General features: G+C 51.3%; 1 protein-coding gene across 8 annotated transcripts in view; it reads left to right on the top strand.

Moving 5' to 3' along the window:
• BCL9L (BCL9 like) overlaps positions 1-27,129 on the top strand; it is a 161,199-nt gene that overhangs the window by 128,176 nt on the left and 5,894 nt on the right. For 5 of the 8 annotated variants that reach the window (XM_043500909.1, XM_038380923.2, XM_038380922.2 and 2 more), the window contains 6 exons: positions 7,426-7,801; positions 12,364-12,486; positions 18,210-18,420; positions 19,852-19,936; positions 20,160-22,548; positions 24,229-24,489. In XM_043500909.1, the coding sequence (XP_043356844.1) occupies positions 7,504-7,801; positions 12,364-12,486; positions 18,210-18,420; positions 19,852-19,936; positions 20,160-22,548; positions 24,229-24,489 (3,367 nt within the window). In that variant the 5' untranslated portion in view covers positions 7,426-7,503. Of the gene's footprint in view, positions 1-7,425; positions 7,802-12,363; positions 12,487-18,209; positions 18,421-19,851; positions 19,937-20,159; positions 22,549-24,228; positions 24,490-27,129 lie in introns of those variants that run through there. The other 3 variants (XM_038380925.2, XM_043500913.1, XM_038380927.2) reach the window with 2 other exon arrangements.

Below are 27,129 nucleotides of genomic sequence, written 5' to 3'. Positions count from 1 at the left end.
AAGGTCAGTCTCTTCTATTCCCCTTGCCTTGTGATATAAGAATGAAGGACATCAGTGATATTGATAGGGTAGCACATTTAAAATGGATGCATTTTTTTACACAGCACACAATTGGTCTGTGGAACTCTCTAAATAAATCTGTTAGTCTTTAAGGTGCCACCAGACTTCTTGTTATCTCTCCATGAGTGCACTCATTGGGCATTTGCATTCTATGGGGCATGACAGCACAGCACGTAGAGAGCCCAATTCTGGTTTCACCTGTGCCCATGTAACTCCGGATTTACTCTGGCCTATTATGAGTTCTTGACCAAGTGTCTCCTTGCTGACAGGTAGAGAGGTGTCACTGAGTCAATCTGCTTCCTTCTCTAATTGTCTTGATTCTGGTTTTCCCTGCTTCCTTTCTCGCTGTTGCTCTGTCAGTACGCCCCGTGCACTCCCCTCTTGCTGGCTGGTGTGACTGAAGGATTGCACTGCAGTGGTGTCGGTCTGCACTCAAATGTGGAAGTAGTAGGGCATGCGGATTGGCTGCTGGGTGGCTTCCCTGCTCCTTCTGGAGGCGGGGGGTAGGGGAGCTTCTGCGTTCTTGTGGCTGCGTCAGGAATTTGTGTGTTATCGTCCTTTCAGTTTGAGGGAAGCATGATTCACCAGAAACTCCTCTGAGAACGCAGCAGGGTTTCAAGTTGCTTGAAATATCAGCTAGCAATTCCGGGACTGTGAGTGTGTCAGGTTCACTCCTCAGCCTGGAGTTTCCTCCTCCTCCTCCATTGATTAGACTGAGACTGCAAGAGACTTATTGAAACCAGCTTTTTTTTTTTTTCCTGTCTAAAGGTCTTTTGATTTAAGTCTGCGGCTTGTTGAATGTGCAGGCACCAAATACTTGCCTGTAATGTTTTGCATTTATCATCTCAAAAGGCTGTAGAGGCATTTTTTTAAGCTTCACTTATCCCTTAGCACACTAGGTTATCATCTCCATTTACTGATGGTGACACTGAGGCACACAGACATGAAGTGACTTGGTCAAGGTGTCTCAGCAAAACAGTGGCAGAGCAAGGAATAGAACCCAGGAGTCCTGGCTCCTTGCTTTAACAACTAGGAATGAAAAGTTGCTGCTGTCTTTAAAGCTGCCAGGTAAGGGTAAGGTGTCTGCTAAACCTGCTGTCTTGTCACTAATTGTCAAGGGAGCCACATTTCTATGCAGGCTCATTCTTTGATATGTGCTTTCCAGGAATATTTTGGGTCATTTGTCACCCTGGGTCCATGTAGGCACTTCTCAGTGGATCATCCATGGCCCAGATGTTTGACATATCTGCTGGACAATTTCCCTAAACTTCTCATCTGCCCCTTCACCCAGAAGTCCATCATCTCACTGCAGAGAGACTGATGGGGGAAGCAGCTTATCTCTCTATGTATCTTCAACAGTATGCAACTGTTGCTACTGCCTAAGGCACTGTAAAAACTTGCAAGCAGTCACGCCTGGCTGCAATCCTGTTGGATCTCACAAACTAAGGGAGGCCAGATTTAGTTAGAATGTGAGTAGGAGAACCTCCCCAGAGAAACCCTGGATTAGCAGGGGGGCTTGAGTCAGGATTGGGGATTGGCAGTGTTGAGGGAAGGAGGAGCCATGGCGTGAAATAACAGGGGCTGCTGATTGGTATCGAGGGACACTGACAAGAGTGGTGTGTGGGGAGCCCAGGGCTGGAATTGGTAGGGGGCTGCTGTTCAGGATTGAGGAGGTGCCAGAGAGCTGTGTGTGGCTATCTGTACTGTGTTTGGCTGAGGGAAATGGTGATAACCTTTCATGAGCACCAAACTCACCTGATTCTGTAACTAAGGGGGAGAGAACTGAGACAAATGCCTGATCTAAAGAGAAATCTTCTGAAGCTATGGCTTTACTAGGCAAATAGGGGCAGCTCACTGGCAATGGTGGTCACTAGGCCCCCCAGGGTTGTTCCAGCCTAGTCTACACTAATGTTAACACGTTAGCTAACCTGTTTTTAAATATGACTTATTTTCCAAGTTTAGGCATGGCCCGGAAGGGGCTTTGCTAATTGCCCTAGAATGGAGCTGGGCTGGGAGGAACCAGGATTCTGCTCTGGAGAATCCCTTGCAATGGGGAACTTTTATTTACAGGGCACTTCATATCCAAAGGCCTCTCAATGCCAGTGAGATCAGAGAGAACCCAGCCCCAAAGGCAGCATGGCCTAATAAAGAGCAGAAAACAGAGTCTTCTCTAACTCCTCTGCCAAACACAGCTGATAGGTCCCCTCCAAGCACACAGTCCAAGCTGTGGGAGACTCAGAAGGAAACCATGGCTACTGCTCAGACAATTTCTGTGTCTAGGTACAGTATGGACACTGTCTGGGGGGAATGTCTTTGTCTGTGCCTGGCTGGAGTGCCTCTACGGGGGGTAGGGGTGGGGGTGGGCGGGAGATGGTATGTGGATCTCTGTTGTGCATACAGGATGTAAACAGTTTTTTGTTAACTTTTTAATTTAAACATTATCTTTCCCCTTCACTATTTTAATGATTTATTATTGCTAAAAGTGCTGTCTGTATAGCAGGTTCACTGCATCGCCCACAGAAGCCCTGTAACCACTGTGATGGTGCTGAGGTAGTTGTGCTGTGTCTCCATTCTTTGCAAGCAGCTCTGTCCCCCTTTTTTCTGTGCTTGGCAGAGATGACTCTTGCCCAGATTACGAGTGCACTGTCCTGGTGCTGTGCAGTTCAGAGGGGCAGACAGAGGGTTAATGACTGCAGTGAGAACAGTGGGCATTTCTCTAGTCAGCTGTGCCCTTGAGCTGTCTGCACAGGCCCCAGCCCCTGTGGAGCCTGTCAGCAGAGTCCATAGTGATCAAGTCGGTCTGCTTACTGGTTTTGTCACCCATGGACAATGGAAATATTCCAAGCATTGGGGCTTTTATAGAAAATCTCCCAGTTTGATGTGTTCCTTGTCTAGTCTCTTGAAAGGGACTTCCAAGCCTGCTTGGATGGGATGGGTGGTGGGTCTCAAGCACCTAGACTCTCTAGAACCCATGGGTTTGGGTTCTGGCAAGGCTGACTCAGACCCCCCCACCCACCCCCAGCAAAGTACAAGCAGTTTAGTTGGTGGGTGTGATTTGTGTACTCAGCCTTAAACCCAAGGGCCTCTTGTTTGCCCTGGATGGTCATTAAGTGTCCCCTAGCCTAGGCACATTTCCTAGGAGTAGGAGTTTACACTCCAGTCCTTGGCCACAATTCCCCCATCACTGGCGCATACAGTACTGTGCCCTCCCAGCTCCCTGAACTGGCAGCATCCTGGTGCTGCTGGGAGTGTACTTGGTGAAGCACTTTGAGATCCAATGAGGTGCTGTGTCTATGTGAAACTTTGGCCACCCTGCTGATCTCAAAGCATCCTGCATGCTGTGCACAAGGGGATGGCTACTGAGAGGAAGGATGGCATCATCTCTCTGCCTGCCAGTGGAGCCCCAGCCTCAAGTCAAGTGTGTGACCCTCAGAGCCGTAGTGCAGTGTGCTTCATAGACTGCTGGTTTCTCTGGGATCTCACAGCAGCAAGCAAAGGCTCCAGGCCACCAGCAGCAGGAACTGCTGCAGGGCTTGCTTTCTGGAATGCCGTCTGTCAGCAACAGCAGCTTCCAGAGGGGCTGAGGGCTCCCTGCAGGCAGCCTGTGTGCTTAATGCTGCAGTTTGCACCATACGGACCTTCTCCTCCTCTTCGCTTATCCTCCCAGTGTCTCCTTCCCTGTTCTGCTCCCCTCCCCCTGCAAGCAGTTAGATAGAGCAATTGGCCAAGCACTGGGACAGCAGCACTGACATAAATCTCTCCTGGTGTGGAATGAGAGGTATAAATATCCAGAGAGTGATGTGATCTTTCCAGCTGCTATTAATAGGTCCCTAGAGAGAGAGAGAGCAAGCAAGCGAGACTGGCTGACACTTAAAGGGCTAGCTACTCCCTTATGTGCTCTGAAAATTAATCAGCACCTTGGCTCACCATCTTCCTCTAGGCTAAAGCAGAGCCCTCTGCTAGGTGTGTGGGGATAAGGAGGAGGAGGGAGCCACTAATGACTTGCTAGTTAGGAAGCAGTGATAGGCCTAGTGATGCAGGAGGGATCCCACTTCACTAACTAGAAATGCATGGGTGGGTTGTGTGGCAGCACTGAACTTGCAGGCCTCTCTCAGCTGTGTGTGGAGTCCCATCTGGCTTGGTCTGACACCCACTGGTGAGGCAGGTGCTATGATCCCACATTTTACAGATGGGGAAACTGAGGCACAACACTGAAGGGACTTGCAGGGGTTATGGGGGAACTGGTGCAGGTTGCCTGAGTTCGTGTCCCGGCTGACCTGACCCTGAGACTGTTGCTGTCTCTTGGACAGCACACATCTGCAGCAGGCAGACTATCTGCTCTGTTGCATCTTGTTCAAGGACAACATCCTGCTGCAGTGGAGTGGGGCTTGGCTTTTCCCCATTGCGTGTCCCCAGGTCCACTCTGAGCAGATCAGAAAGGGCATCCATCCCACTGCTGAGCTGATTGAGTTCTATTTAGAGCCCTGGGGTTTTGGTTGGTGCCCAGCTCTTCTGGTCCCTGGTTAGCAGAAATAGCTGTGTTCAGTGTATGGATAGGACAGCCCGACATCATGCAGCAGAGCCCAGGCAGAAGGGCTGGTACCCTGTGTGTGGTGTAGTGGGATGATCTCTTTGCCTATATGCGGGAGGAAGCTCCTTTGTGGGCAGGGTGGTATCTATAGGGTAGAGAGTTTAACAGAGCTGAACATGCAGAGAACAACACAGCAGCTTCCACAAACAGCTGGCTGGAGGATCCCCCCAGGAAGTAAAAAGGGAGTGAAGGGGAGTGTCTGTATCTTTAGGGCCAACACAGCAGAGGGAGACGGGGTGTCTCTGGAAGATCCTGGCACAGTATGCAGGGTACTTCTCATGGAGAGTTTGGATACACTGTGCCCTGTTCCTTTCTCAAGTGCAGGAGCCATCTCACACAGCTGATGGTTTGTCAGGAGCACAGGGCAGTGGAAGACACCGCTCCCCTACACTTGCTTCCCCTGCCTCTGCCCAGGTGACTCTGAGTGCACTTACCTTTTTCTCTCCTCCCATTGTGGTACTGCATTTACTCTGGGATGGCTGATGTGCCTCATTGGGGTTATTGCTCCCTGCTGAAGTGAGCTTCTGTTTGTTGCATGCAGGAAACAGTGACAAGCCATGAGGGATGCAGGCAGCCCATTGAATTGTGAGTGGTGCTCGGTGGCTCCCCAGAACAGATAATGGACCCAGCAAATAGCTGGCATCTGATTCCAGTCACCGCAAGACTCTTTATCCCAGCGTCCAGGGCAGAGACACAGGAGAGCCCCAGCGAAGGGGTGAGGGTGTGGGGAAGAGTCCTCTGTTAAGTCAGATAGATGCTGCTGAAAAGCTGAATCTGCATTTCCTGAACAAACACTCCCACACCGCTCCCCAGCCTCCCATATGTGCCCTTTGCTCCCGTCTTCCCTCTGAGCATCCTGTGGGGCTAGCTAGAGAACTGTGCCCAAGGTCTGGTATGGTGAAGACCTCACCCCATTATCCCTGGCAGCCCCATGCTGCACCACAACATCCAGCTGGAAGTTCTGGCTGGTATGGAGCTTTCTCCATCCATCAAGCATCCCTGTCTCAGGCCACTGTAGCAGGTGCTAAAGCTACTCCTTTGCCCCCTACAAGAGCAGTGACTGTTGCTTGGCTAGCTGGTTCCCCTGCCTGCTCTCACTTCTGCCTGTCTCTCACCTCTCTGCCCCCCCCCCCATCCATCCCACTGCCTCCATCCCCTCCTTCCCTCAGCCTTGTTCATTATTTCCTGCTCGGAACAGCCCCCTCTCACCTCCTGCTCCCACTGCATCCCTCTCCTCAGTGGGCTGGGTTGTCACACCTTGTCCATCAGGTTGAACCACGTGCTGACTGGTAGGCACCATGTCTCATGTGTTTTGCAAAGCACCGGAAAGGCTCTTTCAGTACTAGCAACAGCTGGGACTGGCTGAGAAATGGGCAGTAGAATTTGGGGTGCTAAGGCCCTGAGGGCTCTGTATTCTGTTCCCTGTACAAAGTTGTTCTGTACTCTGGGAAACACTTGCAAAATCTTAGAAATGCAGGACTGGAAGGGACTTCAATAGGTCGTGTAGTCCAGTTCCCTGCACTGAGGTAGGACTAAGTATTATCTAGACCATCCCTGACAGGTGTTTGTGTAACCTGCTCTTAAAAACCTCCAATGACAGAGATTGCACAGCCTCCCTAGGTAACTTGTTACAGTGCTTAACTACCCTGACAGAAAGTTTTTCCTAATGTCTAACCTAAATCTCCCTTGGTGCAATTTAAGCCCATCGCTTCTTGTCCTGTCCTCAGTGGTTAAGGAGAGCAGTTTATCACCCTGCTCTTTATAACAACCTGTTACCTACTTGAAGACTGTAATCATGTCCCCCCTCAGTCGTCTCTTCTCCAAACTAAATAAAGCTTCCCCTCCCTCCCCACCCACAATCCTTCGTTGTAGGGCATGTTTTCTAGAGACCTTTAATCATTTTTGTTGCTCTCCTCTGGACTTTCTCCAATTTGTCCACATCTGTCTGAAAGTGTGGAAGAATTGTGCTGGGTGTCCTTCCATTCAAGAGAGGACAAGCTTTGAGTGAAAATAGCCCTGTTTTATTCATAACATACTGAATTGGTGTGCATATATACATGCCTCTACTTGGTGGAATTGCTTTTCTGTGTGTCATAGATCTTATACTGCTTCTAGCAAAGGAGGCTTCTCCTTTAGCTCAAGTGGTCAGGGCCTGATTTTTGCCTTTGGGAAGTCTGGTTCTGTCCTGCCACCTTGAAGTTCCACACAGCCAGATAGGCAGCACAGTGACAGCTGTGATCTCCTGGGTCCCCAATATAACATTTAAATATGCAACTTAGAAAATATTATTGTGAATCACATTATTCCTGGCAAAAAGGCCTTCAAAACTTATTTTTGGGGGGTGAAGAGGTGGTGTCATGGGATGACCCAGAATGTAGAATTTTGTGTCCAGTCTCCCCCATTTGTCCATCCCTAGCAATGTGTAGTGTGCCAGGACTACTGAACTGGGCATGCTGGGCTTTGCTAATAGTTAGAACCCTGCAAATCTGCGGGGATGTGGATACCCATGGACCATGTTTGCGGATTGCAGATCAGATATGGATACGAACTTTGTATCCGCACATGGCTCTACTCATAGTGGTAGGTGTGGGTGCAGGCACTTTCTGTCAGGGTTGGGGACAGGCGCAAGGGGTGCAAGCACCCTCAATGGAAAGAGGGGAAGAGGTACTTGGGCTGTGGGCACCCTGGATGGCTTGCGGGGAGGCCCATGGGTACTCCTGGTGGTGGAGGCATGTGGGGCACAGAGGTTTATTGGTTGCTTTCTCTTTTTGCAGGTGTTTTGACCAAAGGGAAGCAGCAGCAGGGACATAGAGCTCCCTCCACTGTCGCTGCCAGAAGTTTTAGCCAATCAAATGCACCCTGACAATAAACTGACCAATCATGGAAAGACAGGTAACAGCGGCACCCAGTCTCAGCACCATAATGTGAACCAAGGACCCACCTGCAACCTGGGGTCTAAGGGCGTGGGGGCGGGAAATCATGGCAGCAAAGCCAATCAGATTTCTCCTGGCAACTCTGGACTGAAAAACAGCCAGAACGCTGTCCCAAACTTTGGCCCTTTGAAGGGCAAAGTGAAACGGGAACGAAGCATCTCGGTGGACTCAGAACAGCGGGAAGCCAGCACCCCCTCACTGGACACGGAATCGAAAGGTAATGCTCAAAAACTTTTGCCTTGGAAAGATTTCCTCTGAACTGCCCCTCGCATCCTAGTGGGAACTGGGTGTAGAGCAGCTAAGAGCCTTTCCTGCAACCTGTGATCCTGCAGTACCCCTGGTGGGCTAGCTAGGAGCTCCCCTACTCAGCCTGTGCTCCTGCACCATTGGGCTGCTCTCTCCTTTCAGGTGGACTGGAATAACGGTGAGCTCACTCATGGCCTGTGTTCCTACGCTACTCCTTACAGCACCTTCTGCTGGGGAATGCTTGGATTGCACTGTTTGGCAGCTACACCCCAGACACTCTACATACTCCATACTGGGCTCCGTTTTGCACTAGCTTCTGGGGCCCCAGTGAGCTGCAGCATGTCATCAGGAGTTGTGGTGAAAATCCCGATAGTGCGGACTCCAAGCACAGAACTGAGACAGGTTTTGTTAATTGTCTAATTGCTGTTGCCAAAGATCTAACTCTTTGTGATGCCCTTGCAGCTGTCTTGTTTCTGCCCAGCCGTGGTTAGAGGGAGTTGGTGTGAGGGTTGCTTGTTGGAGAGTTAGTGGTTTTGTTTGCAATGGATGACTTCTGAGTTAAATCACATGGTTTCTGGAAAAGAGCTGAGTTAGCACTTCCTGACCATTGGCTTCCCTGTTCTAACCAGCCTCTCACAGCCTGTTGGGCCCTACAGATCACTGTGCCAAAGGGCTGCATGTGGCACTCACTACAGCAGACATGGGGACATTTTGCCTGTGAGTTGCAAAGTGAGAACCTCAGGCAGTATCTTTGGTTCTTCTTCGGGGCCATCTTTACACCTGGTAGCCTGGAGTTGCTCTTCCCAGGAGTAGCACTGCTGCCCTGGCCCATATTCCAGCACGTCTCATGATCAAAGATCTCTTTAGTTTTCTATAGGAACATAAGTTGGCAGGCTGGCTTGGACCAGAGCTGCATCCAGCCCAGTGTCTTGTCCCTGACCATAGCCAGTGCCAGCTGCTTCAGAGGAAGGTGCAAGAAACACCATTGTAGACTATGTCCTGCCTAAAAGGAAGGTTTCTTCCTCAGTGACTGGGAGATTGGCTAATGACCTGGAATGTGAGAGTTCATAGCCCTGGCTAATGGGATGGGGATGTTCTCATTATCCATGTAAATGATTAATCCTTTATTGAATCCAACTATGCTTTTGTCTCGGTATATTGTAGCATTGAGTTTAACAGGTGAATTATCAAAATAACTCAGTCTAGAATGCCTAAATCTCCTATGTAAATTCTTTGGCCTCCCAATTCAGCTACAGCTCACTGATGTCTATCTTGAATCTGATCTCTAAACACTGTTCTGTGTAAGAGGCTCAATGAAGAAGTGATGTCTTGGGGGTTACAGCAGAAGACTGGAAGTCAACACTCCTGTGTTCTATTCCTGGCTCTGACACTGACACCCTGTGTGACTTTAGGCAAGTCTTTCCCCCCTCTCTGAGCCTCAGTCTATCCCTCTGTGTAATGGGGACAATAGCCAGTCTTGCAAAGTGCTTTGAGATCCTCAGGTGACAAATGTCATAAAATGCAGGGTATTATGACACCAATCCCACAAAGGGCCCTAAACCTCCCTTCCGTTTTCACCCCTGGAAATCTCTGCCTCGCGACCTTGGGCTTAGTGCCAAAGCCTTCCCTCATTCACAGCAGAAGCCAAGTAGCATTTGAGTATATGTAGGGCCCTACCAAATTCACAGTCCGTTTTGGTCAATTTCACGGTCATAGGATTTTAAAATCATAAATTTCATTATTTCAGCTATTAAATTTGACATTTCCGAGTGTTTGTAATTGTAAGGGTCCTGACCCAAAAAGGAGTTGGGAGGTGGAGTGTCGCAAGATTATTGTAGGGGGATGTGGTTCTGCTACCTTTACTTCCGTGCAGCTGCTCGTGGCGGTGCTGCCTTCAGAGCTGAGGAGTTGGAGAGCGGCAGCAGCTGGCTGGGAGCCCACTCTGAAGGCAGTGCCACCGCCAGCAACAGCACAGAAGTGAGCATGGTATGGTATTGCCACTCTTACTTCTGCACTGCTGCCTGCAGAGCTGGGCCTCAGTCAGCAGCTGACGCTCTCCGGCCACCCAACTCTGAAGGCGGCAGCACAGAAGTACGAGTGGCGTAGTATGGTATTGCCACCTTTACTTCTGCACTGCTGCTGGCGGGGCGCTGCCTTCAGAGCTGGGCACCCGACCAACAGTCACCACACTCTGGCCGTCCGGCTCTGAAGGCAGCGCAGAAGTAAGGGTGGCAATACCGCGACCCTCCTGCAACTCCTTTTTAGGTCAGACCCTCAATTGGAAAAACGTTGGTCTTCCCTGTGAAATCTGTATAGTGTAGGGTAAAAGCACACAAAAGACCAGATTTCATGGGGGGAGACCAGATTTTGCAGTCCGTGACACGTTCCTGGCCGTGAATTTGGTGGGGCCCTAGGTATAGGGATTCCTTTCAAATAATAATAAAGTATCTCTTATTCCAAGCTGCTTGTGTTTATAGAGCTGCAGCCTGAGATTCATCCTCTGAGGCAGCTGGAGAGGATGCTTACTAGCAAAGATATGTGCAGACCTCTCTCTCCTGGTCACACATCATGGATACAACGCTCCCCACCCCCCCCCCAAAAAAACCCAACAACACAAAAAACATGGATGCTGGGTTGGCAAGGCTGATCCTTGCTCTATGTTACTCTTCCCTCCTGCATGCTGGGTGGTCCTGGACACCTGTGGAACTGATTTCCAGGGATGCTGTGTAGGCCAAAAGTATAACTGGGTTCAAAAAAGAATTAGATACGTTCATGGAGAATAGGTCCAAAACTGGCTATTAGCCAAGATGGTCAGGGTCACAACCCCATGCTCTGGGTATCCCTAACCCTTCGATTCCCAGAAGCTGGGACTGGATGACGGGGGATGGATCATTTGATAATTGCCTATTCTGTTCATTCTGTGCCTCTGAAGCACCTGGCACTAGCCATTGTCAGATTACAGGATACTGGGCTAGATGGACTTGGTCTGACCCAGTATGGCCATTCTTATGTTCTGATGATGGTGGGACGGAACAGGCCAGGTTCTGAACATGTCAAAGCCCTGGGAGGGGGACACACTGCTCTCCTGCCTGTTGCCTTGTTGAGAGACCATTAAATCCATTGGGCAGGAAGCAATCTCTGGGGCAAAAGCTACATTCCTGCCCCAATGCAGCATGTGCCTGTTGCTTTGGCCTAGCTGAGCTTCTAAGGTTGTTTTTTGCAGTCATGTCCCTAGCGTCGCCGTCCCCCCGGCGCCTTCCCCTTTAATTCTTCTCCGATTGGAACTAGTTGCCATTTTCTGGGGGCAGGAAGGGGTGGCTAGTAATTTTTCTTGTATGAAAACCAGTGGTGCATCTCTCCCTGCCAGTCACCATCCACAGCTGCAGATTCAGGCCTCTGGGGAGAGTCTAAATGCTGAGGCCAAGATGTCAAGGGAGAGCACTCATTGTGTCTGGCTGGGAGGAGAGCTGGGGAATGTGAACCCCATGCAGGCAGGGGAGTTAGTGCAGGAGCAATGAGAGAGAAGAGACTGAGAGGGAAAAATTTGGGCTGGATGCCAGGAAAGCTGCCCGGCAGTGTGATGGCTCAGGCTGGGGAATCACCTCCCAAAGGGAGGGTAGGAGCCCCATTGCTTGGCACATTTGTTACTCAGGGCAAACCTCTGGTTGGGACCCTGTTGGGAACAATCCTGCTGCAGCCAGCAGAGAGATGGGAGTTGACAGGCCTCTAATGAGCTCCCATGTCAGTCTGTTGCACCAGACTGAGCTCTTGTGAATGGCAGAGACGGCTGGTATTGACTGAGCTTTCCCACTCAGTGCTCCAGCAGCAGCTTTGCCTCCCCTGGCTAACGTCTGGGTCGCAGCTCCTGGATGGTTCTGGGGCTCCAGCAAAAGCTTCTGGATCTCTGACAGACAATCTCACGCTGTTGTAAACAGTTCTGTGGTAGCTGTTTGGACCCAGCTCAGGCTGTGATCCCATCCCCCCATAGGTGAGGAATGACTGCATTGGAGAAGGGGACCTGGAGCAGGCTCCCAGCCTGGGGTCTGACTGCTAAATGCTTTTTTGCAAAGACGTGCTAGCAGGGCCTCACCCACAGCACAACCAGGGCCTTGCTGCAGGCACATCACAGTTCTGCCAGTGGTCTTGGAGCAGAGATGGAAATGCTACTTCCAAGTTGTGCACTGTAGGAGGGAGTCTCGGTGCAGGTCCTGCACTATTTGGGGGTAGCAGGGCTTCTGACCCACAGTAGGGCTGTTCAGCCATTGGGCAGGAGTCCACATAGCTCTGTGCTGGGTGGGATTGCTGTGGTTTAGTGCAGGAAGCAGGCTGAGGCTGGCTGTCAAGGCCAGGGTGAGGCCTATCTCAGGGAGCTGAACCCTTGTACATCTGCCCCTCTGTTCACTGGACTCTCCTAGCTGGTTTTGCTAACATGACTCTAAGTGCCAGGAGGTGGTGGGGCAGAGCCCAAGCCTATTCAGTCCATGGCTGTGCCGTGGCACTCCCCGCTTTCTGACAGGTACTATCCCACTGCAGGTGAGGTGGCTCCCCGCAGCAAGCGTCGGTGTGTGCTGGAGAGGAAACAGCCATACAGTGGGGACGAATGGTGCTCAGGCCCGGACAGCGAGGAGGACGACAAACCCATCAGCAGCACACACAGTGAGTATCCCCTCCCCAAACAGCCCCGAGATCACTGCATGCCCAGTTCCTGCCCTGGAGTCCGTCAGAGAAGGCAGCGATGGCAACTAAAGGCTCCCAAAAGAAGCTGTCTGCTGGCTTAATAGGGCGCTTGGTGAGGCGTGTGTTGATGCTGCAAGGTTGTGGTATTGCACACACTGTGTGTGTATTGTGAGGGAGGTGTGGTGTGGTGCTTTGCAGGTGGATTTTGTGCAGTATGGTTTAGGCGGTGGAGTGCTGGAGGATTGTTGAATGCGGTGTGAGGGTAGGAGGAGTCGGTGTGTGATATGGGACTGTATCAGTCCCCCAGCCCTCTTGGCCCCATCTCCATGGGGGGACATTCCCCCCCCAACCCACATGACAAGTGGGCTGGGGGGGACATTCCCCCCCCAACCCACATGACAAGTGGGCTGGCCACGATAGGCTCTTGTGCATGGCTGGCACTGACTTGGCTTCAGTGCTGTTTTGCAGACCAATGGGCATGCACAGAGTTCATCATGTTTTGTGAGCGCTGTGCTGCAGAGAGTGCATCCTGCATGGATTTAGATCCCTGTTCACACTGTACTGTTGGACCATCCACTCTGGAGTCACTACAACCCTGTCTGGAGGCAGTTGTGCTCTGGCATCGAGGGAAATGCTCAGGGCCTGCCAAGAATCTGGACAGGGCTGAGTTAACCAGAGTGCACTGCACACTGACTTAATTTCTGATCAAGGCTTTAAATCAAGTTAAAAGCTTGCTCTGAGGCCCTGATGGTTTTTATTGTAAGTCTCTTGGGAACGGTGACGTTTTATCAATAGGTTTCATGTGACTCTTAAGCCTCCGCTCCCTCATTTCCCCCATCTCAGTCCTCCCTCCACACCCATGGGAATCTCATATGTTAAAAGAGTGTCACTTTGTGTTTAGCTGGAAGCTGAGGCACTTCTCTCAGCTTAATAAATAGCACAGTGATCTGACCTGTATGTCTGTCTGTCTCTGTCTGGGGGGTGGGTTGTGAACAAACTGATGGTCCCTCCTGCGTTCCCGAAACAGCAAAATCCTTTGATTTGTTGCATCTTGAATTCAACTATTTTCAAACTGTGGAAGTGAAAATATTTTTGAGGTAGCTGTGTCAGGTCCATTTGGGTCCATCTTTCACATTCTCATTCCTCTTCATCCTGCCAATGGCTTTCCCAACAGACAAGTTCCCCAGCTACTGGAAGAAAAAGCTAGATTTGTTTCCCTGGATCTTTCCATTCGCTTCCCTTTTTCTCCACAGTTGTATTTTTTTAAAATTCTGCTCACAGCAAGTAGAACGTGGTAAAGTCATTAAGAAAAGTGTGAAGCTAAGAGTTTGTGAATCAGACCAATTGCCCCTAAAATGATAGAGGGGCTTTTCCTAGATCAATATTCATGATGGTTTGTATTTCTTAAAACTCTAAACACTTCTAGACATGAACACCTCCCCCACACCCTTTCCAACCCATTCTCCCAATTTGACATAAGGGACTCATGTTGTCATCTTCTCCATCCACATAGCTGCAACCCTAGCTTTCGGTAAAAAGACTGCACAGGATAAAGACTGGTTTGCCACATACTCTGAAGTATGCTTCCAGTTATTGAAGCAAAATGCATGTCATATATCCGCTACAACTTGAACCCCTCTCCTGAAATATGTGCTAACCTCAGAATGGCCAAGAACACATTGCAACAAACAACAAGGCAACATGCTTAATCGTACTGGCGCGCTCTCTCTCTGTGAAAAGATACAGATGTCCTTTGAGAATGGAGGTCTAAGAGGATGATTGGAATCATCTAAGGGGATGATGGAATCAAGAAAGCAATAGTGTCTTCAGCCAGGAAGACTGCCCCACTCAGGTCTCTTAATGGAGACATCATCATGTCTCATCATCCCTTGCGGGGAGGGATAGCTCAGTGGGTTGAGCATTGGCCTGCTAAACCCAGCGTTGTGAGTTCAATCCTTGAGGGGGCCATTTAGGAATCTGGGGAAAAAATTGGGGATTGGTCCTGCTTTGAGAAGGGGATTGGACTAGATGACCTCCTGAGGTCCCTTCCAACCCTGATATTCTATGATTCTGTGATCATCAACAGAAGCAAATAGATGCAGTATCACAAGCTTTAGTCACATGAAACCAGTCTTTCTGAAGCAGTGCTAAATGCAGTCCCCAGGCTTCAGACTATCAAAGAGTTTGATATAAACCATCTATAAATGTGCCTGAAAAGGCAATCACCTCCCTAGCACCAGGAAGGGCTACAGGAAAAGAAGGAATTCCAGCTGAAGTACTATAGTAAGACTTAAACATCTGCCCAATGTCTTGTTTGCCTGGGGGAGGGAAGGAGGGGTATTGCAAGATATGAATGATGCCAACATCATAATGCTGTATAAAAACAAAGGAGAACGGAGTGATTGCAGCAGCTACAAAGGAATCTCTTTCTGTAGGATTGCTGGTAAGGCATTCGCACTGGTCAACCTCAAAAGACTCCAAGTTCTTGTTGAACGCATATATTCAGAGAGTTGCTGTAACTTCCATGTCAGTAGATCAACTATTCACATAGTCTTCACTAAGGTAGCTACAAGAAAAATGTCAAGAACAAGGAAAACCTCTCTACATGGCCTTCATGGATCTTACAAAGGCTATTGACCTGGTCATCAGAATGGGTCTTTTCCAATTGCAAGATCATTTGTTGCGGGTCCCCCCTCCCCCCAGTCCTCGTCAGTCTAATTCAGTCCTTCCACAATGGCATGAAGGCTACAGTCCAATATGATGATGATCAAGCTCACTGCTTTGTAATCCACAGTGGTATCACAGGGATGTGTTTTGGCACTAACACTTTTCAGTATATTTTTCTCTCTGCTGCTTTGTCATACTTTCTCTTCTAGCACTGAGGGTGTATGGAAAACGCTTCAACATTGCACATATAAGAGCTAACAGCAAAGTCAAATACCTGCTAATAAGGGAACTTCTTTGTGCTGATGGAGTGCTGTTTGTTGCACACAGTGAAGAGGACCTTTAGCAACTTGATAGTAGCTTTGCACTAGCTTGTAACAAATTTGGACTAATCATTGGTCTAAAGAAGACCATGATTATGGCACACGTGTGGACTGCACCAGAAGTTTTAATAGCTAGTACCATGCTAGAATTTGTCACAAGCTCTGCTATCTAGGATCAACTGTTCTGGATTACCTACCTCTAGATGATGAGCTTAATTCTCACATTGGAAAGGCAGCCACCAGACCCACACCAAGGTATGGGTCTACCAGCCATGCACTTTGATTACACTGCTGTATAGTGGCAAGATTTGGACTACCTACAGTGGACGTGAGTAGGCTAAACACCTTCCACACCCATTGTCGTCTTCATATTCTAAATATCAAGTGAGAAACCAAAGTTTCTGACAGCAAAGTATCTGAGAAAGCAAAACTGCCAAGTCTAATAACTATTCTTAAACACAGTTGCTGGCTTCATCATCTGCAATGGATAGGTGATGGATGCATTCTGAAGGATCTCCTGTATGGAGAATTTGTGGATGCTCCAAGGCCACTGTGCCAACCTAAGCTCAGTTTCAAGGATGTTTCCAGGAGTGACTTCAAAACTTTTAATATAGACATGACAGGGTCGGATGATGCAGCTAACAGGCCCCACTGGTGGGCTTCCCTGCACCAGGGCATCAAAGAGGCTGAAGAGATGTGGTTGAGGGAGAGGAAAGTGAAGATAGCAAAGCACAGCAGGCCTCAAAGTCTTAGTAGTGCACTAGCTTCCTCTTCTGGCCTTGTGCCTTCTGCCTGCATTATTTATGGCAAAGGCTGTTCAAGAATTCAATGTTTTAGCCACTTGCAATGTTGCAGCACAACACACAGTAACTGAACTTATTTGGCTGTTTCACTGTCCTCTTTCAAGGCTGTCATTCCATGTTAATGCTTCATAAAGTTGTATGGGAGTCTGGCTGTCTTTGCTGCAGGGAAGTTGCCAGTTGGACATGTGCATTTCTGCATCACCCTAGAGAGAGGATCCTCCCCTCTGCTGTGCAGGCCTCCAGCTGGGTGCAGAGCAAGGCAGGCAGGCAGTATAAAGAAAATGGACAAGTATACAAGGAGCTGCAGAGTTGCCCTTGCATATGACTCAGTGCAGTGCAAACAGACACGGGCTTTCAGCAAGTTGCTGTTCAAGGCTCCTCCCTTTGGATCACTGGGTTTGAGGTAGGATAGCCCGGGGCACTAGGCTGGGAGTCAGGACTACTGGGTTCTCTTCTTGGCTATGCCACAGATTCATTGGGTGACCACGTCACTTCTCCTCCTCTGTGTCTCAATGGAAAGGAATAATGCTGCCCTGCCCTTTACAAAACACTCTGTGATCCATGGGTGAAAGGTGACGGTAAGACCAACGGTTATTTCTGGAGCTGGCTGTGAGCAGATTGTCAGGATGCTGCCATGTGTGACAAGAGAGCATCCAGCTGGAGAACAAATGGCCATTCTCCTGTTTTAAAATGGCTGTATTTTAACAGTTCTGCATAGTTTTGCCAACTCAGGCACCATGATCCCCATGACTTGGTGAGGAGTGAGTCTTCCTCAGACTGCCCCTATGACAGAGACAAGAGCCTGATTTCCCCTCCCAGCCTGGAGACTCTAGGGAGTCTTGCTTAGAGACACATAGTCTGGACAGTGCGCAGAGGAAGCTCTGGGTGAATCCTGGCCTTGCCCCCATTCCAGCCTTGTCCTGTATTTAATGCTAGAGCCTCGTAGTTCACATGAAAGCGCAGTAGCTTTACACTCCCAGTCAAGTTCAGGGCCGGGATGGGGGAGAGAGAATGTGTGTGGCTCTGGCTTCAAGGGGGCTTTCTGTAGATGGAAGTGCTAATGCAGAATATCTACTAACTACTCTCCAGTTGTCCATAGGACGCTGTGCAAATGCAAAGCACTAAGTGGTGTTGTTAATTACAATTATTATTAATATTAAGTAAGAGTATTAAATAATTGATAGTGATTAATTATTATCGCTCCAGTGTGCAGTGTTCCCTGAATGTCTCTGTGGAAATGGCCCTGCAAGGGGAAAGCTAGGGGTCTTTGGGGCCAGTCACTCACCAGGAGGGAAAATGAAGGGGCGGAACTAAGCCCTCCCTGCTCCTCACATCTCTCTGGGAGGCTGTAGCCATCCAGGCCCAGAAAAATCCCTGCTGTGTGCTGCCATCTGCTGGAAGTTGGGGGAATGCATAGCCTTGCCCTGCAGCCGGGAAGATGCAGAAGAGATGCCCTGCTGCCCAACACATGTGATTTTTGTTCTTTCCTGTGTTTTGTAAGGGGATAAACTCCAGGGTAGAATGTTGGGCTAAAGACACTGAATCCTCTCCTCACACACACCTCTGGCACTGCCCCACAATCCTGACTGTCAGACTCCCTGCTGCTTCAGTCCTGGGCTCCCCTGACACACAGCTCTGCCAGTGCCTCTCATTCCCAGCTTGCGATCCCACTATCCCAGCCCCAGGCTCCCCACACCATAGGCAGCTTTGCTGGTTCCCCTCAATCCTGACCCCCCAGACTCCTGTTGTTCCAGCCCTGAACTCCTCTGTTATACCCACCGTAGTCTGTAATTGCCCTTAGTCCAGACATTCAATGTGTGCTGTTTAGCTCTGGCATTCTGCACAGTGCTTCCCAGCAATTTGTGTTACGCTGATTGTTGGTAACAGCTGCTCTCTCCTGTGTCCTCTGCAGACTGTAATGTAGCAGATCCTGCAATGTCCACAGCCCCGCAGCTTGGTCCTGGGTCCAACCCGCTGCCGAGCCTGAATGAGACCAGTTCTTCCAATGCACCACATGGCACTGCTCCTGGCCTGCGGCCCGAGGCTGGGAGCAGTGGAGGTGGTGGTGCCGGAAAGCAGCCTTCCCAGTTTGTTTATGTCTTCACCACTCACCTTGCTAACACGTAAGCGGTAAACCCCTGTCTCTTCCCCAATCCTTCCCATTGGCTCTGGCCGCTTGGGGTGGTCTACCACAGCTGCCTCTTACATGCTGCAGTTAGCACTGCAGCCTCTGGAGAAGGTGGGGACTGCAGATTCCCCGGGTTGCCCCTAGCATGACCTCCCCCCCCTCCACATTCTCCCTAGCATAGTTGTCAGGTGCTGGTGGAGAGAGTTCATCTTAAATGCGAGCTGCCTCCTGGTAGTGCACTAATGCTGCCAGCTGCAACAGGAGCCACGGAGTGCGTTTGGCCAGATGTATAATAAAGGGTCACAGGAACACTGAAACATGTTGGCTGCTGCCAGAGGCAGGATACTTGGTTAGATGGATTAGTGGTGTGATCTGGAAGGGTCCTGGGAGAATAGATTGCGGTGGGAGGCACTGAGTGCTAACACTCCAGATTATTGAGTGCCCTCAACTTGCTCCCTTCATTCTTTTGCAGTATCTTAGCCACTGATTCTCGGGGAACATACAGTTTTAGAGTGCCTACTTAGGTCATAGCTAGAGTCCTATGAAATTTTTTTTATTTTTTATAATTTTTCATTTTATTTTTTGGGAACTTTGTGCTGTTTTATCCAGGTCCTGCCCCCAGGAGAAGTGGGAGGCTCTGAGGGAGCACAGAGGGAGCCTGACCCCACACTCACCCCATTGCAGCAGCTTAGGGTTAGGGTGAGACCCGGCAAACACAGTCACAGTGCTGTTCAGGTTTGGCCTGGCTGCCCCTCCATCATGAGGACCAGGGTGTGGCTGGGCCAAATTTGAGTGAGTGGTGCTGCAACACCATCTGCCAGGTCACAATGCTACTCACTCAGATTTGGCCCACCTGCACTCCCCCATCCCTTCTTGTTATGATGGCAGAGGGATTGCCAGGCTAAACCTGAGCAGCATTGTGACCCTGTGCGCCAGGTCACAAAGCCCAGTGCAAGGAGCTGGGTCCAGCCCCCTGCGGGACGGGAGCCACTGCTGTACAGTGAGTTTTCATTTTATAGTTTTTGCTTTTATTTTGTGTTGTTTCACATTTGCAAAGAATATGGGGTTCTAGTCCTAACATATCCCAAAGTGTCTCCCTCCCATGCTGTATCCCTCTGGGGCAGCACACAGCAAACAGTGAAGAGCCCAGCACAGTGCACAATACTGGAGGTGGGGAAGGGGAAATTTCAAGGCAGATGTTTTCCTATCAGAGAGATGCCCTGAGATCTGTGCAGAACAGGTGGAAGTTCAGTGCCAGCTCTCCTGTGAGATTCCCACGATGAGCCCAGGGGGCTCGGGCATTCCCCTAGGAGGCCAATGGGCAGAGGTAGCCTTGCTGGGAGTTCTGAACCTATGGACCCAGGGAGTTGCTAATTATTTCTGGCTTGACACTTTGCTGTTCTTGACTGGCTGCTCTCTTTCTTAGTGCCGCAGAAGCCGTGTTGCAGGGGCGAGCAGACTCCATCCTGACCTATCATCAGCAGAATGTTCCCCGGGCAAAGCTAGACCAGGTATGGCTGGGTGTGAGCCAGACCCTCCTGTCTGTGCATGCTGCTGGGTAGTGTCCTCATGGCTAGTCACAACTGGACCCTGTTTGCAGCTCCCATTCTTTCAAGGGAGATGGGCTCAGTTGGCTCCTGTGTGGATTCAGGGCTCAAAGCCCACACAAGGTCTGGGGCTACACACCTGCCTTACATGTTTCTTGCTGACTTTGGCTTCCCCTTTCTCTCTCAGGCTCCAGCTCCCAAGATGCTGGGAGTCATCGAGCAACTGCCAGTTAACCCACCGGCCTCCAGCACTCCGCAGTCCCAGCCCCCAGCATCGCAGGGCAGCCAGGCACAGCCTCAGCCCCCCCCAGCACAGCCCCCTCCACCCCAGAGCATCAGTCAGCAAGCTCTGCCTGCACCAAGCACCCTATCCCAGGAAGGGACGGGAGAGGACATTCGGCGGGACCTGACTCCCAACTCTGTGGGAAATAGCAGCGGCAGCACCCAGCCAGGGAGCAACCACCCCAACACACCCAATGCCTCCACCAACCCGATGCAGCCCGGGCAGGTGGACTCTTCTAGTGCTTCCAGCTCTAACTTACTGGGGGATGGTGCCAGTGCTGGGGCAGCTGGAAATGGGCAGATAGGGCTGGGCCCCAGGAACCCCATGAACTCGGAGGGGCTCTCTAAGGAGCAGCTGGAGCACCGGGAACGCTCCCTGCAGACCCTGCGGGACATTGAGCGCCTGCTGCTGCGCAGCAGCGAGGCTGAGCCCTTCCTGAAATCCAACCAAAGTGCTGGTGAGGGTGGCCCCGCTCCCCAGCCGCAAGCCCCACCCACCCAGGCACCCCTCCCGCCTGTGGGCATGAAGAAGTACGAAGAGCCACTGCAGTCCATGATTTCACAGACGCAGAATCTGGGGGGCCCCAACTTGGAGCACGAGGTCTCCCACCATCCAGGTTCTGACATGGGGCAGCAGATGAACATCATGATGCAGCGGCTGAACCAGGACAGCCTGACGCCAGAGCAAGTGGCCTGGAGGAAGCTGCAGGAGGAGTATTATGAGGAAAAGCGGCGGAAGGAGGAGCAGATCAGCATCCATGGTCGACCTATGCAGGAGATGCTGATCCCCCAGTCCATAGGTGGCATGATGATCCGGGGGCCACCACCGCCCTATCACAGCAAACCTGGGGAGCCATGGCCTCCAGGCATGGGCAACCAGCTAAGGGGACCCATAGAGGTCCAGGACCCCATGCAGCTGAGGGGAGCGCCCCCCTTCCCAGGGCCAAGGTTCCCTGGAAATCAGATGCAGAGGGTCACTGGCTTTGGGGGGATGCAGAATGTGCCCATGGATGCCCTTGGGCCCATGAATGCTATGCAGCGGCCAGTCAGGCCTGGCATGGGATGGAATGATGATATGCCTCCAATAGGAGGCCCAGGGAACTTTCCACAAGGGAGCCTGCCCTACCCTTCGGGGCAAGGGGACCCTGAGCGGTTCATGAACCCCCGAGCCAGGGAGGAGATCCTGAGGCACCAGCTGATGGAGAAGCGCCCAGTGGTGATGCAGAGGCCCATGGGGATGTCTGGCAGCTCCATGAGCCAAGGTTTGGAAATGGAGAGGATGATACAGGCTCACAGGCAGATCGATCCATCCATGTTCCCTGGACAGATGCCAGGAGAGAGCCTAGGTGGCGCACCCATAGGTATGGACTTCACGGGTACCCGGGGGATGTTAAGCCCACCCATGAGCCAGTCGAGCCTCCGAGACATGGATGCACCTATGGGACCTGGGAACCTCAACATGAACATGAATGTCAACATGAACATGAACATGAACCTCAATGTCCAGATGACCCCACAGCAGCAGATGATGATGTCGCAGAAAATGAGGGGCCCTGACATGATAGGCCACCAGGGCATCAGCCCTGAGGATCTGGCCAGGGTGAGGGCTCAGAATGGCAGTGGTGGCACAATGATGGGGGGGCCACAGAAGATGATGATCCCCTCACAGTTCCCCAGCCAAGGGCAGCAAGGCTTCTCAGGCACGCAGGGCCCCTATCCCAGCATGCCCCAGGAGATGAGCAGTGCCCCAGACATGTTCAGCCCTGAACAAGGTGCCATGTCCATTGGGAACATCGGCGGCACCACCAGGCTCAGCCACATCCCTTTGCCTCCAGCTTCCAATCCCCCTCCCACCCAAGGGGGCAACCTAGCCAACATGCACCCGGCACCCTCACGGGGTCTGGGCCGCAGGCCCTCTGACCTCACCATCAACATCACCCAGATGAACTCCCCTGGCATGGCCCACCTCAAGTCCCCGACGCTCAGCCAGGTGCACTCGCCGCTTGTCCCCTCCCCATCTGCCAACCTGAAGTCCCCACAGACGCCCTCTCAGATGGTCAGCATGCCACCTTCCAACCAGTCCGGGCCCCTGAAGTCGCCCCAGGTGATGAGCTCCTCCCTCAACGTCAGGTCTCCCACCAGCTCACCGAGCCGCCTGAAGTCCCCTTCCATGGCCGTTCCTTCGCCCGGGTGGGTGCCATCTCCCAAAACTACCTTGCCAAGTCCAGGAGTCAGCCAGAGCAAGCAGCCTATCAGCATGAATTCGTCAGCTTCCATGGGAGGGCTGGATCAGGGTAAGCTGTTACACGGTGTGGATGTGTGAGTGGGATAGGGCCATAGAATTAAAGCCTGGTGCTCTGAAGGGCTCTGCACATAGCTGGTTGCTCTCATGGAGCCCAATAATTCTGTGGCTTCTAGACCCATATTTTCTAAATACTCAGACTAGTAGTGATTACGTGGCTATTTCCCCGCATGACAGTGGTGGGAATCTGCCTGCCCATAGCCAACTCTCCCTGTGCTGGGATTTGGGGCCCAAATCTCTTTGATTTTGGGTTGGCGAGTGAGCATCTAGGGCCCAGCACTGAAAGTGCTGTAATAGCAGCCCAGTTCCTTTTCCAAAGCGATAGAATACACCATCTCCCTTTCTGTGCCATGCACCAGGCCTCAGGGCAATGTGTCTCAGCATTAGGAAAAAGGGAACAAGAGCCTAGATTAGAGGAAATGCATACAGCCTGGAGAGGGACTGCTATTTCCTGGTGGGCTGAATGAGCTTGGCCTGCCTGACACATATAAGCCTGCACTCGCTTCTTCTGGGCGTGATTAATGCCAGTGATTTGCTGTGTCCATCCCTCCCCCACCCCCCCATGCTGTGCTCTCTTATTCACAAGAAGGAAAACAGTAGGCAGCCTAACATGCACTGGAGAGGTTTGGAGGGAGACTTTGGACCAAATTAGAAATGGGGAGCCAGGATGCCAGCATTCCCAAATTCCTCTGCTGAGCGGCTCATGCTTTCCAGGGTTGGGTAGGGATGGAAAAATGGATTGATGGGAGACAGAGTCCTTAAACATGTGTCCTGACTTGTAGAAGTGCACTGAAAGGAGAGGACAGTGAGGTTGTGTGTGTCACTGAGCAAACCTGTCTTGGTGCATTCCAGGGGTTGGGGAGATTGCAAGATGTGTTTGGCCAATGCCCAGCTCCCTGCATTTCCGTGTTTCTTTTCTCAGCCCCAGGTCCTATTGTCTGGGGAGACTTTTTGCAGGTAGATCAGAATTTAGTCCATTTATTTATGCAGGTAGCTATATCCAGGGAAAGGATGTCAGGGTGAGGCCCCTGAGGTATCTAGTGCTGGAAGAACAGTTCCAGGTAGCCCTGCATGGTGCAGGCAGCATGTGCTCAGAGCTACTTAGCGCGGTGGTGTCATACTCCCATCCAGAGCGGATTGTCAGCCAGGCCTGGCCACCAATCGCTGCATTTTTCTTACTCTCACTCGGCCCCCACGCACTTGACATGCACACGCGTGCCCCATGTTTCCAGTCTCTGACTTCTGTATTGGCTCTTGAAGTTAGTGTCCGTTTTCCCCCAGGCATCCAGCAGGGACTTTAATAAGAAGCAGGTAGGGGAAAGGGGCAAAGTTTTCTGTATCTAGGCTAGAAAAAGGCCTCAAACTCAGTGCCTTCCCCTCAGCACCCACCCCTCCCCTTCTTCAGTTCATGAGGGATGGGCCAGAGCTCGGAAGTCGGAACTAGATCAGATCTAACTCCCCCATAGTTTGGGGTGTCTGGCTCCGGTGACAACCACAGCAGGTGGTCCCAGCACAGAACTTCCCCAGAGTCCATAGAGGGTTTTGGTTGGGGGCCAGCCTGGTTTGGGTCTATCGCTGTTCCAAGCAGAGAATTGGGGATGCTGCCCGATGGGAGCAGGCTGCAGCTTGCAGGGAGCACTAAGCTGGGTGTCTCTCTCTCTTTTGCTTGCAGGTTCGCTCCTTCCTGGGCCTAGGAGCAATTCCTCCGCGCCAGCCAGTAATCCCTCTAGCACCATGAATCCCAACATACCTTTTACTTCCTCTCCAGATCCATCCCCCTCCCAGAACCCCCTCTCGCTGATGATGTCACAGATGTCCAAGTATGCCATGCCCAGCTCCACACCACTCTACCACAATGCCATCAAAACCATTGCCACCTCTGATGATGAGCTGCTCCCAGACAGGCCTATGCTCCCACCAGGAAGCATACCAGGTACGTTCTTCTGGGACTGTCTGCACCAGCGGGGAGAGCAAGCTGGAGCTGGGCTTTATAGGGGTAAGACTGGTCTTGTGGTTCACACACAGGCCTGGGAAGCAGGACACCTGGATGTGGCTCTGATGCTCAGAGTGGGGGTCAGGAATTCTGTTCCCAGCTCTGCCACTGACTTCTTCTGTGGCTTTGGACAAGTCACTTAACTTGTCTGTTCCTGTTTCCCTATCTCTCCCTGCCTCTGTTGGAGCATGGGGCTCAGTGCATTGATGACTAGAAAATACCTGGGAGGCATGGCTGGGGGCGTGTTGTAGAAAAGTGTGCTAATTGAACGCCAGAATAGGAGCAGACATATTTGGAGTTGTAAAGCAAGGACAAACAAAAGGGTTAATTGAGTCAGATGGGAGCATTTATCCTGTGGAGAAGAGAAGAGTTTGTTCCAAGCACGGAGAAGCCTGGGGAAGAAGTTAGACAAGGGAGAAGACTCAGTGAACCCTCTGCAGGGACAGGACAGGGTGTAATCCTTGTTGTGGACCATGCTGTGAAAGGATTACTCCTTTCCAAATGTATGACTTAATATAGTAGAGACTCCATGGCTGTATCCTTGTTGTGGCCTCTCAGAAAGTCATAGAGGCAGCAGGTTAGAACCCAGGATTGCCCACTCCAAAAGCATTGGCCTGACCAACTGAGGTCAAGGACAATTATTATCTATTAGCAGTGTATGGCCTTGACACACAGCAAGCAATTCTGATTCCAGCCAGCAGAGGGCAACAATGCCATATATACACCAGCCAGTTGATCGCAGTATAATACAGCTGGGTTATTAATGGTAACTGTAGTCACTGTAAGTTGCATCTCCTGAGGTGAGACATAGAGATGTCAGGTCTAAGGCTTGGGTGTCTTAGTCTGTCCTGAGTGTCTTGGGCTCCCAGTGTTCTCACTAGCACAAGTAAAAGTAATGGAGCCCGTTCAGCTGTCCTGCATTCAGATGTAACGAAAGGCCTTGGGGAAACTCTAGCTCCCTGGATACTGTTGACTAAACTCCTTAAATGGAACAGCTGTGCTGGCATCCCAGGCTGGTTTCCCAGTTTGCTGCAGCTTTGCAAAGGCATTGGGTGCTTCCAGAACCTGTGCAAAGCTGGCAATTGTTTGTTTGCTTGGCATTGGCAGGTGCGGTGCTGTTCTGCCATCTGCTTCTTATTGACTGGCCAGGGCCAGCTGCTGCCTTCTCCATGTGCCATTGATCTGTCTGGCAAACACAGCGAGCCCAGGAGACACTAGAGTTTCTAGCCCAGCACACAGACAGGATCAGCTGGGGGTAAAACAGATTATGGTAGATGCAGCGTGCATGTGGGTTACATGTACATCCCCATGCTCGGTGGGAATGATGTGACAACCCATAGATCTTACTTATCTCTCTATCCTCTGTCATCTCCTCTCTGCCCCCACATGCTCAGTGTTCCTCCCTCAACCATCTGCCTGAGTGTTGTCTCTGGGATAGCAGGGCCATGTTCTATTATTTGGCCACTCCCCTTGTTTGAGTCCTAGAGCTAGGTTTCCAGGAACCATGTTTGCCCTGCATTGAGGAGGGAGGGAGCTGTGGCCTTTGGGATGCCCTTGAATTTTCCACTCCCACCAGAGATGTCCCATCACCATCATCTCCAGCCCAGAGCTCTGCTGTGTAGGAAACTTCAGATGGTCTCAGCAGGGTATGTCCCAGTAGAATGGGAAAGCCTGAGCAGGGACTGGGCTATCCAGTCCATGCAGGGTCCCAATCTGCACAGTCAGAGCTGTGAGAGAGAGGCATAATCTGAGAACTCCTTAGTTCTGATTTCAGAAAGTCTTTCTGACCTCCACAGCGAGGGGCCGCACCTCCCGCCCATGCTGGCTGTGAGCATTGTGTAAGCCAGGCAGTGCTGTGCGCCAGGTGGGTAGCTGTGCTGTCCTTCTCAGTATCCACCACTGGGTGGCATGTTGGAGCTGCACAGAGGTTGCCAACTAATGGCTGTGTTGAGGGTGTTTATATGGCAATCCTTCCTTGTGCTCAACACAATAGAGAGGTTGCTGTGCTGTACTGTCCCAGCCTGTGTAGCAACAGAGTGGCACAGGATTGGCTGGGCTGGTAAGAACCACAAGCCCCATGTATGGCCAATGACCGACTGAGTCTTGTGGTAACATCCCTTGAACCCCAGCTATTCCCTGCCTGCACTAGGCAAGCTCTGAGGTCTGGAGCAACTCTCGCCAGCAGAAGTAGCAGCACCTACCAGCTGGCCCTCTTAAGGCATGTCAGCACTGCATCTGGGAGTGAACCTTCCAGCCCAGGTTCACAGGTTCATGCTAGCACTCTAAAAATAGCTGTGTAGACAGCTTGGGCTAGAGCTCAGGCTCTGATGCCTGGGGTGGGCTTGAGAGCCCAAGCTCCAGCCACAGCTGCAACTTCTCAGCACCATCTACACCACTATTTTTAGAATGCTAGCAAAAGTCTGTGGCTCCGAACTAGAGCCTGGCTCCCAGATGCAGTGCTGACATGCCTTTACTATCTCGGTGAGAAAGGGAGGGGCTGGGCTCCCAAGCACGTGGCTCTGTGGTGCTCACCTCTCCCCTATGCAGCCTAGCACCTGGCTGGTACGGGGAAGGGTGTGA

The sequence above is a fragment of the Dermochelys coriacea genome, chromosome 22, assembly GCF_009764565.3.
Source record: "Dermochelys coriacea isolate rDerCor1 chromosome 22, rDerCor1.pri.v4, whole genome shotgun sequence".
NCBI lineage: Eukaryota > Metazoa > Chordata > Testudines > Dermochelyidae > Dermochelys > Dermochelys coriacea.
The sequence above is the reverse complement of the archived record's forward strand: the minus strand, read 5'-3'. Positions and strand labels throughout refer to the sequence as shown.